Source organism: Olea europaea, chromosome 10, assembly GCF_002742605.1.
Source record: "Olea europaea var. sylvestris chromosome 10, O_europaea_v1, whole genome shotgun sequence".
NCBI classification, from domain to species: Eukaryota; Viridiplantae; Streptophyta; class Magnoliopsida; order Lamiales; family Oleaceae; genus Olea; species Olea europaea.
The window spans coordinates 16,632,520-16,644,775 of record NC_036246.1 but is presented as its reverse complement, the minus strand read 5'-3'; the positions used below and the strand labels follow the sequence as shown (position 1 = coordinate 16,644,775).

General features: G+C 35.3%; 1 protein-coding gene across 2 annotated transcripts; it reads right to left on the bottom strand.

The window, feature by feature from the left end:
- Positions 1–3,182: 3,182 nt before the first annotated feature.
- Positions 3,183–12,029, bottom strand: LOC111401386. 2 transcript variants are annotated; one of them, XM_023029097.1, is made up of 6 exons: positions 11,642–12,029; positions 8,207–8,297; positions 7,760–7,920; positions 6,492–6,519; positions 6,223–6,328; positions 3,183–3,517 (listed from the first exon to the last, which is right to left on the bottom strand). In XM_023029097.1, exons 1-6 carry the CDS (start codon positions 11,852–11,854, stop codon positions 3,436–3,438), a joined length of 681 nt encoding a protein of 226 aa, XP_022884865.1. In that variant the 5' UTR covers positions 11,855–12,029; the 3' UTR covers positions 3,183–3,435. The 2 variants fall into 2 exon arrangements, with proteins under 2 accessions (XP_022884865.1, XP_022884863.1); XM_023029095.1 differs by lacking the exon at positions 11,642–12,029 and adding an exon at positions 8,998–9,382.
- Positions 12,030–12,256: the final 227 nt, after the last annotated feature.

The window sequence follows — 12,256 nt, the reverse complement described above, 5'->3', positions numbered from 1 at the left end:
AAATGATACACTTTAAAATGAACGTAGTATAAACCAACAATAAATAGAGAACAAGGACTCCCTGTTGTCTAGTTGTCTGAGTTGCTAACGTGTGGATCCCAGGTCGGCTTGTGTCCTATCCTTCGTGTTTGATGTCTTTAGTCCATAAATAATAGTCCAACTAAAAAAAAAACTTAACTAATAGTCCAAATAAAATAACTGGATGTCGGCATCACATTACCTCCTAGGAAAAAGCTAATAGGTTGCAAATGGGTATACAATATCAAACTCCACTCCAACAGCTCAACGTAACGTTATAAAGCCATATTAGTTGCAAAATGATATAACCAAGTTGAAAGCCTAGACTATCAAAAGAGCTTTGTCCCTGTTGCAAAACTTGTGACAGTTCGTCTTCTTCTTGTAGTGGCTTCCACTCGAAAGTGGCATCTTTACCAACTTGATGTCAATAATGCCTTCTTACATGGTGATCTTGATGAAGATGTTTACATTTCATTACCTCCTGGTTTCGGGAGACACGAGTTTGCAAACTCTATAAATTGTCGTGTGGCCTCAAGCAAGCTTCGTGTCAATAGTTTAATTAACTTTGTACTACTCTTAAGCAAGCTAATATAAGCCATCCAAAGCTATCCAAAGCTGATTATTCATTATTCGTCTAATCCTAGAATGGTAAGTTCATTACTATTCTCATTTATGTAGATGATGTCATAATAGTAGGAAACAATCTACAAGATGTTGAAGATACTAAGTCATTCTTGAAGAATCTATTCAAAATGAAGGATCTAGGACATTTGAAGTATTTTCTAGGTATAGAGTTTGCACGATTCAACAAAGGCATTGTCGTTTCACAATGACAATATGCTCTCGAAATTCTTGAAGGGGGTGGATATCTTGGTGCAAAATCGACTTTTTTTCCCATGCAAGAAAATATATACAACTTATCTCTCAGTAAGTTTGAAGGAGACTACATTTGAGATCCATCTTCCTACTAAAGACTTGTTGGTCAATTAATTAATTCGAATATCAAACAGCTCGACTTGGCATATTCAGTACGTGTTTTAAGTCAATTTAAGGACAAGCCACGAGTATCGCATTTAGAAGTAGCTCATCGTGTCTTACAATATGTGAAGCGTATACCAGGACAAGGAATTTTCTTCTCACAAAAAGTTCAACCCAACTGAATGCATTTTGTGATGTATATTGGGCTGGGTGTCTTGACACTCGATGGTCAGCTGCTGGGTATTGCATACTTCTTGCCGTTCATAAATTTCTCGAAAAAATAAGAAGCAGACAATAATATTACAAGCTAAGTATCGATCTATGGCTGCAACATGATGTGTACTTAACTAGTTGAGAACAATTTTACCAGACTTGGGTATCGAATATTCACATCCTATCAATCTACATTGTGACAACCAGGAAGGGCTCCATTATTGCCTCAAACCCAGTCTACCATGAACAAACAAAGCATATAGAAATTGATTGTCACCTCGTATGAGAAAAAGTCCAAGAATGAATGATCAAGATAACTCATTTACGCACATTAGATTAACTAGCAGACATTTTTACAAGTTCTTCACAATTCTCAACTCTTTTAAGCAAGTTAGGAATTATCAACACACATTCCAAACTTAAGGAAGAGTGCTAAGGAATATCGAATTTCATCAGTTTCATAGCTTCTGGGATATCTTTCTTTGGACGATCATCAATTGCCACTGATTTTGTTGACCTCCAAAATGTGCCAACAAATGTCACTCCTAAATAACGTGCACGTGGACAGGTTCCACAAGATTGTGATCGGAAGCTCAGTTGAAAACTCAGTTACTAGCTAAATATACTCGAGAATATAAACGAAATGTGTATGATTGAAGGTGCATTTAGAAAAGAGAATATAGAAAGAGCAAATATTCATAGAGAGGAAAACACAATACCCCATTTTTATGTATGAAAATCCATCCCATCCAAATGTTGCAAAGACAGCTTATTGTGATCAGGCCGATGTTGGATCAAATCCACGTGGCCTCATCCGCTAGACCTGGGTGTCACATCATCCTGGTTTACATTAATTACATTGACAAACACATTTGGTAAGTGGTTAGCCGCCCTACACTCCTAGACTGACATTCCCGATATCTACTTAATGAGAACATCACATCAATCATTCCTAAAGATACACTTATCAAACCTACTCTAAAGAGCCGCGAACCTCGGGTGTGAAGGTTTTCGACAGAAGGGAGAAAAACACTTTAGCTAAATGACGAAAGCACTTAAGTAGTAAGACCTTGGTCAATATTTCTTTCTTTATTCTTGAACAAATGCCACGTATGTCTACACGACGCTTCCACTTGGCCTATTGAAAGCTTCAGATGTGGTCAGTACTCCCGATGTCCCAATTATATAAGCTTGTTTCGTTTTTCACACGGATTAAGAAATCTTCTTTAATGTTATTGAAAAATTAATTTTTGCCAAATTTTTTTCTAATTTACCCCTATTTAATTTTCAGCATATAGTAGTAAATTATTGTTGGAATTAGTAAATAATTTGAATGATTTAATTTGAAGAAGAAGAAATAGAGTTGTTTTATGTTTCCAAGAAGTGAGAAATGTGTGTATTTGGATGATATCAAGAAATTAGCATATTAAATGGGGAAAATTGAATAAGGGTATATTGGTAAAGGAACAAAACAAAATATTCTAAATTAGAAATAGGCCTGTATATTTGGGATGAGAAAAATGAAACTCAACCTATATATTTGAGACGGAGGGAGTAACATATTTGTTTCTTGATTTGTCTACATTTACATTGGAATGTAAATAGGTATTTATAGTATATATACTCAGGATCTAAATGATTCATTGTGCTATAACATACTTCCTTGATGTCAATGGACAGAATACACACAGAAATTCATTTTCACTTTCACTGTACGTTGAAATCAGGGGCGGAGCCATTGGCCATAAAAATTGGAAAACTTGCACTTTGGGGAGGAAAATTGGAAAAAATGTTTGTCTTAATAAAAATTTTTTTTCAAAAATGAACCATCCACGCCACCACCTGTATCTCACCTGTACCAACAAGTGTGGTGTTCATGGGGTTTTCAGAAAATAAATCATCCATGTAAAATTGAGAAACATGTTGCCACAAATTAAAGGAACATGTAGATAAAACAAGAAACTCTGATTCCAAATAATAAAATGAATCGTACATCCATTATGATAAGACTTGTATATATGTATCTTAACAGTTAGTACATAATAAGTGCGTCAAAAGAGTAGATGCAAAAGCTCAATGATGTGAAATATTTACAGGACTATGAATTTGATGTTTTAAGAAAAACAAATAAACCACGTCACACAAGTTTTAGACATGCCAAGACCAGTTCTGCAGCAAGGACGACCACAGGTTCAACGTTCAAGCATTCATCCATCTTAAGTTGCATCAGAAAAGCTTTGATATAACTTGACAGGAAGTCCAGAATGCCGCAGAGGCAGCCCTTAAAATGGCTGGGTTTTGGTAAATCCTGCCCCATGCACAACAATAATCAGTGAGAATGGAACCTTGTAGTAGATGGTAATATACTCTACACTATATTGCAAAGAACAATCGACAAGATTTGGATATCTTTTCCTTTCCTAACATGTTCAGTAGTGTACACACTAGCATATCAAAAATGTCATAAATCATGCAAAGAAACCATGGTTTGAATGGATAGTAACTAGAAGTTTCAGGAGAAATACCAAATTGAGATGGTTTATACTAGAATATTTCATAAACTCCATCAAAAATCAGCATTTCATTCAATTTGATTTTACATTCTCATTATATATTAGCATCTGCAAGAAATATATCAGAGAATGTTCAAATGCAATTTATTGTCCATCATAATTTATCACCTAGAAGAAATTATAATAAATAATGTGCTTCAAAAGGAGGCACGGAGCCAGGAATTGGATCCTGTGGGGGCGGGAAGTCTTAACTAAAGAATTGTCCCTTTTTTCCCCAAAATGTAATAACATAATAATAGTAAAAATGTTAAGTTCTCTAGGATTTTCATACTTTGCTGTTCTTCGTCCACTAACTCTAGAAAATTTATTTATTTTAAAATTTAAGCACAAAAATGAAATTTTATATATGTTCACATTATGTAATCATGTATATGTAAACCTATTGGTATATTGGTATTAAAAAGAAAATATATTGGTGGATCTAAAAGTGACCACCTATCTCCTCACTAATCAACTCTTGCGCAGTTAATTTAAATTTTGGGAGACTCATACCTCAAAAATTAGCTATTGAAATTGGAGAGCCCAAATTTATATAAACCACACACTGAAAGCCCATAGTTTCAATGTAGGATTCAAGTCCCATACATAGCAATAGGAGTTATGGATCTTCCAAAATATATATCTATGGTATCAGAGCAAGCACCACGTCTCCCGGTTACAATGCTGTAGATGATAATGCCGGCATAGCAACATTCGTCCAAGACTAGTCACGTGCTAGTGCAAAGCCACTTCGTGGGCACCAAAATCATGGAACGTGGTAGATTATCATGGTTCCTATTGCAAGGTATGAGATTTGAATCCCACATCGTAAGTATGAGCATTTGATGTGTAATTTATACAAACTTGAACTCTCGAACTTTAATAGCTAACTATTGAGATATGACTCTTTCAGAATCTATGTCAGTTGCCCTCTCTGCCCTACCATAGACATACAACCTATGTATATATCACCGCAACCTCACTCTTCCTATACTCTTTGCAGAGAGAGAGAAGAGAGAGAGACTTTGTGCTGAATTTTTCTATTGGTTATTTTGTACTGTCTTTTATTTAATTTGTTTTAACGACAAAAAGTTTCCAAAATCCAGTTGGGGACACAGTCTACACTGGACCTCCCTCTACCATGACTAGATATGCTACTGATAAAGACGAAATTATTGTAAAGCACTCCATGTTTCTTAATTCCAAGGCAAAAACATCAAATTTAATGAATAATTCCCCCAGATATTGCTTTATGCATTTCTGAGTATCAAAGAGGCAATATTTCAGGCTTATATCGAGTAATTAAGCTCAAGAATTAAAACTAGTGGCACCAGTAGTTTAGTGATGAATGTTCAAGTGCTTCATAAAACAAGCTTCTATTTAGCTTTCTTTCTTTCTTTTTCTTATGATTTTATCATTTCAGCTGCATTTTGAAAATGAAAATACAACCTTTCAACTACTACAGATCAATTCGACCTACAGTGTAATCACTAGTAGTAGGAGAAAATTTGGCTTCGTAAAACCTCAACACACCCCATCAAATCAGTACCAAAAAATTCTGCATGATAGAACTCAAATAAGAACCAACTGGAGAAACACATGCTACTTATTTAAGATAGCCCACTTGATGAAGGTTCAACAATAGAATCAGTAAGAACTCCACCTTAATAATTGATGGTAGTAGACTCTTGGGACAAATTCGTTACACAGTCATAGACGATGCTACATCGTACTCTGACATACTACAATTTGGACTCCATAGAAGCTTCAAGAAACCCTCATTGAATGTATTGACAAAAGTTTCTTTACAAATGGTTGTTTGACTCATTTCAGCATTTCATTTAATTTGATATTACATTCTCATTATATTTTAGCATCTGTGTGAAACACATCTGAGAAAGTTCAGATGCAACATGATGTCCATCATATATTATGACCTAGCAGAAACCATGATTCTGAAGTCCAGAAGGAAGCACTAGGAATGCTACAGATATAGAACAAATTACTGTAATGTGCTTCCATGATTTTTCACATGTCCAGAAGCTAAACAACAAAGCCATTAAATAATTACTCCAAGAGATAGCTTGAAGAATTTATCGGCCAAAAAGGCAAAATTATGTAGAAAATATAAGCCAAAATCAAAACTAAGCTAAAGCCATGTGCATTCACATGCTTCGTTAACCAACTTCTATCTACTGTCATTTCTTTCTTTATTTCTTCATAGGATCATAGTAACTACCATTTCTGATGCTTTTAGACGACACAGCTTTTCAACTACTTGGCTAAACAAGTTCTACCCAATAGCGTGATATGGTATGATCACTCTAATAATAGGAGAAAATTTGGTTCCCTAAAACGTCAACACGCACCACCAATCATTATGGTAGAATTCAACATGATATTATAACCACCCACCAAAAGGAATAAACAAGAGAAGCACATGCTATTTAAGAAAGCTCACCCAATAGCAGTAGCTCCCCAGGATGCTACATTATAAACAACTTTGCTTCCTTCCCATGCCTTCCGAAGCTTTCCCTTCTTTTTTACGGAGAATGTCTTGCTCAGAGCTGAAAAAAATATACATAATGTTATACACCCATCTGTTGAAAAGAACAAACGACGATACAGCTAGTTCAGAGAGAAATCATATTAATTTTTTATTTGATCTCCAAATTTTGTGTACAAGTTGTTCGAATGTAACGGAAAAAGAGGAAAAACAATTTAACTCACCTTCCTGAAGCTGATTTGGAGTGATATCCTGCAAAATATAAGAAAAATTACATTTCAGGGCCAAATGAAAAAAGAAATGTAAAGAATTTTACTTAAATATTTAAACAAGTAATTACCTTTTTTCCATTATTTGTATATCATTAGTTTGCTTATCACATAAGATATGAAAAAAATTAGATGACAGTAAGTAAACATAGTCCCATCTCATTCTTAACCATATCTGAAAAAATGTATAATCTGAGTCACACATCCAAGAAATAAGGCCACTCTACACTCTGAAAGTATAGATTAGCCGATAGCTGAGAAAATTGTATTCGATTCACAAACTGCTTTTATTGAATTTGCAAGCACAAGTACAAATAAGATCCGGAATTATTAATGCGTGAGCAAACCAATATCTTTGCAGCAGAGGTAATAGCTGAGCAGAAACGAAAGCTACATTTATGAATCTCAGATTATATAACAAAAAAGAATTCAAAGAAAATAGTTATAGAAAAAAGAATTGAACCAAAATTTTCTTGCAAAGATTCTATCGAGCACACTTACTGAGAAAATTAGGTGATGCAACAGATACTATTTTTTGGAAGCTCAATTTACTCATTCAGTTATAAATGTTACCAAATCATCCTTTCAAGCACTCGTCTCAAATTCAAGCAACTATCTTATTGACAACAAAAATGTCCCCATTCTAATTCATGAAAAAAATGAACTATTCAAACACTCCATTTCGGTGTTTGCATCACACTTCAATTCAAAATACAACTAAGCATTGTTCGCAAATTTTCAATTACTAATTTTCTCCCCATCCCTAAAATACTCTTCAATTTCAGTTCTTAAATGTCATACCAATTAACTGTGGAATAGAAAGAGTAGTACTTTATTTTACAGGTATAGCCCGTATCTCAATCATTAGTATTTTCAGTATTTTTACATTCCATTTGGGATTGATGAATTTGATTGAATAAAAGTTGGCTTCTATAGCCCCCCCCCCCCCCCCCCCCCCCCCTTTTCTCTTTTTTTCAATTTATTTTGTATATTCTCTAAATAGTATAAAAACGAAATCCAAGTTCACTGATTTCAACAGTCTCACACTAGCATTTATTTGAATACTGGACATGAAACCTACTAAAACTCAAAACAAGATTTCGATGTAATTGTCGCAATTGAATTATGAAAATATCATGAAGAATTGATTCTTGCACAATTGAATCATGGAAATATCATGACGAATTGATTCTAAGACAAGCAACAAGGAGAAACAGTCTCACCTTAGCTTGTTTAAGGGACAGCAGATATCCAGCCATGAAGGATGCTATACCCTCCAATATATCTTCTTGCCTAACTAAAACATATTCTTCTCTGTCCACCTCAACATTTCCACCTTCCCAAAGATCATTTTCACTTATCACGTCCCAGGAACTAATTTCCTCTGCATTATGGAGCATTGCAGAAATAATTACTACTTCTAACCTCGTAGCTTTTCCAAAGGAAGAATACTTTTAAATTAAAGCCAAAATCATATTTGATATTATATCTTCATCATATAAGATATTCAAATTTATAACTCAACTTGAAAAAAGAAAAAGAAAAAAACAATATTGATAACTGAGAAAGTTCCCAGATATATCTCAATTCTATAAGTTTTGAGAGAATTATCGACTTATAAAAAGTAGCACATTAGTGTTTGATCCCACTAGCAGTCCGTGAATCCGTACCTGCCATGGTGTGTGGAAGCAATGTCTGGGCATTCTCTAGTTTCTCAAGGAAATCATCACATTCAATTCTTGATTTCAGGAGATCGGAAAACTGAATACACAAAAGAAATGCAATCATTTAGTAAGTTGGGAGATTATCCATTTTCTAAAAATGAAAAGAAAACAAAAAGTATGTGCTCTTTATTTTCCATTTTTTTTCATTATGGACTTAGCATACCAGGAATTGGATGCTAAATCTCATCAATCTCTATAATACTCGATTCGTAAACCCTATACTCTACACTTGCTACCCAACTATTCACAACTATTAGTACTGTGTTCTCTTCCAATCCATCCGTATTCCATCTACCTTGGAACAGAATTAATAAATTATAAGGTTGAGGACCAAGTTTCCATTCACCAACAAACGAACCCACTAGCAAAAACACAGCATGTTTGTTTCCCCTCATACCAAAGAACATTTATTTGATACCATTAATTTCCAGTTAAAAGTATGGACTTCCGGAAATCTGTTTCATGTAGCTTGGCAAGGAAATTTTTAATCATGGCTACAGGACTATTAAGCCATTCTTGAAATTGGGGCAAACTAATTTTCCTGGTCACCTGCTTCAAAAAAATCAACGCATACTCTTTCAGACAAGCAAATAGCTAAAAAGCAACAAAGAAAAATTACTCTCAAGTCCAATATAATTGAATACTCACGGTATTCGACTACAGCAAATGACCGAAATTCAAACAAGTTCATTAGTTCCCAAAAAACTAGACAAAAAATAAATAAAACAAAGGCTGACCTCAGCGGCCTCGGTATCACAGCACGTCGCCGATGAGCTATCGCCGGAGACCTCGGTACCAGCAAGGTCATCATCGCAGTCTGAGGTGAGCTGCTGGAGGGCCATCTGGCATTGCTCGAGCACCGCCTCCAGGGTTTTCCTCTGGACCCGTACTCGATCCTTTCCCAAATTCTTTCGGGTCGGATTCTCAGCCTTCACCACCACCGCGTCCATGGTCCTAGCAAAGTTGAAAATACGCAGACGTCTCCATACAGTAAATTTAAGGTTGGTATATAAGAAAATTTGATGACTTTTGGGGTCGTTGAAATTACAGCGGGCGTCGTTTCTTTACAAGTTGGGTTACGTGACGGAATTTGCCGAATGCCGCCGTGTGTTCAATTATTGTACGGGTTTTTCAATTATTTCACGGTTTTTCGGGAGAATATATACTTTTTAAAATTCGTATGAACAAAGACTTCTTAAAGAAATTCATTAGTCATTGATTATTCAAAAAACGTCAAATATTTTTCTGTTTTCAACATTATTATTATTCTCATTTCCTATTCCACTCTATTCTTTTGGGTCGTTATCCTATTTTATAATGAAAAATGATCAATTTGTAATTTAAAAAAAAATTGTAAAAATATTACTCTCCACTTTTTCATCTGTATCTCATATTTTCCAACGAAAAAAGATGACTTTAGAGAATTATTGCTTAATTTCGTGTAAATTGATTTTACATCTATTTTCTGCAATTATATTTCGAGCGACAAATTTTTGTTGCTTTTGTTATAATATCATTATTCAGATGCTAGGTTAAATATATTTGTGCTGGGATGCCAAATATTTTATTTCACCGTTTAAATTCGAAGACTACTTATTTAGTTGATTTGTGTTATTGATTGGTACTCCATCCTTATGGATTATATGAATGCTTGATCACTATATAGACAATAAGTTACTTATTTTATTTTCGCGAGGTTTGAAATAGGTTTAGAATATACATAAGCCTCAACAAATGTTAAGAATTGTAAAACCCCAAATTGCATTGATTTGAAATCGGAGGTGTTACTGATATCATTTTATATATTATATTTGATGCAAAAAGATTTAGTTGGAAATTTAAACCTTAATTTATTCGAAATTTCATAATTGAATTAAATCCATTCAAAAACATAAAATCGTGAAATTTAGAACATTAAATAGAAAATTAATTACAATGTAACATGCCTTGGATTCAACGGAGTTGGACAGATACTCTTTCATTTAACCCTCCAACATTCCAGCATCCAAAAAACATTATTAAAGTCAAGAAAGGAATCACAACCTCAGTATGGCTAACGCCATCTACCTCCCCTAGGGGAGCGATGCTTCTTACCTTTCTTATGCTTACTCCCTGATCCATTCTTTTTCTTTTAAAGTGAATCTTTAACTTTTGTCGCCAACATGTTAGACTGAGGGATAGAAGTATCACTATCATCTTCACCTAGAATGGCAAGTGAAATTGGAGTAACTTCCCTTTCTCTAGTTTCAAAAGTCTCATTAGGCACATTCGACTCCACCAGCTGCAAATCAAGATCAGATGACTTATCAATTTCACCATGAGCTACCTTGACAACAACCAGATGCTGATCAAGTTCGCTATGCAATGGTTGCAAATCAACCTTTCCTTGGACCTCCTTACTGATCAAGTTCGCTATGCAATGGTTGCAAATCAACCTTTCCTTGGACCTCCTTAGAATTATCATCCAAAGTATGGATGCCATCTTCTTGGATAAGCATAGCAACACTAAGATCAACGCTACCTGTAGACTTTCTCTAATGTGAGACATGGGTCCATTCGTCTTCGATAGGTGGTTTCTCATAAGCTACACCACTCTGACCAGCCTTATCCTTAGCAATCCTAACCTTGGTAAGCTTATCCTTACTCTCACTAGGCTTAGTATGAGAAAAGCAATTGTGGCCAAATACCCTACATTCCGAACATTTAATGGGGACCCATTCAAACTTAGCACGAATAGTTATCCAATCCCCATTAGCACAATGGAAATCAAAATCCTCCACTAACTCCTCCAAAGCATTAATCTCAACACAAACACGTGCAAAGCCGAGACGTTTACGTGTAAGAGTGATTGTATCTGCCTGTAGACGATGTCCCACTGCATTAGCTACATGACTCAATCCCTCCGTTGTCCAGTACTCAAAAGGAATATTATAAAGCTTCACACAAACAAGAATGCAATGTAGATTCTCCTTGGCCAAAGTCATATTAGGTTTCCAACGCTTCAGAATAAGTGGCCTATTAGCCATATGCCAAGGTGTTCCTTCAAGAACCAAAAGAGCTTGACCGAGAAAATCAAATTTGAAAACGTAGAACCCAACATCTGACAATGGAACCTCCTTAAGGCTAAACCTATCCCACAATTTATGAGCAATGAAATTCACAATAGGAAAAGCTAATTTCTTGCCAACAAAGGGGAGAGAAAAAAAATCAACGCATACTCTTTCAGACAAGCAAATAGCTAAAAAGCAACAAAGAAAAATTACTCTCAAGTCCAATATAATTGAATACTCACGGTATTCGACTACAGCAAATGACCGAAATTCAAACAAGTTCATTAGTTCCCAAAAAACTAGACAAAAAATAAATAAAACAAAGGCTGACCTCAGCGGCCTCGGTATCACAGCACGTCGCCGATGAGCTATCGCCGGAGACCTCGGTACCAGCAAGGTCATCATCGCAGTCTGAGGTGAGCTGCTGGAGGGCCATCTGGCATTGCTCGAGCACCGCCTCCAGGGTTTTCCTCTGGACCCGTACTCGATCCTTTCCCAAATTCTTTCGGGTCGGATTCTCAGCCTTCACCACCACCGCGTCCATGGTCCTAGCAAAGTTGAAAATACGCAGACGTCTCCATACAGTAAATTTAAGGTTGGTATATAAGAAAATTTGATGACTTTTGGGGTCGTTGAAATTACAGCGGGCGTCGTTTCTTTACAAGTTGGGTTACGTGACGGAATTTGCCGAATGCCGCCGTGTGTTCAATTATTGTACGGGTTTTTCAATTATTTCACGGTTTTTCGGGAGAATATATACTTTTTAAAATTCGTATGAACAAAGACTTCTTAAAGAAATTCATTAGTCATTGATTATTCAAAAAACGTCAAATATTTTTCTGTTTTCAACATTATTATTATTCTCATTTCCTATTCCACTCTATTCTTTTGGGTCGTTATCCTATTTTATAATGAAAAATGATCAATTTGTAATTTAAAAAAAAAT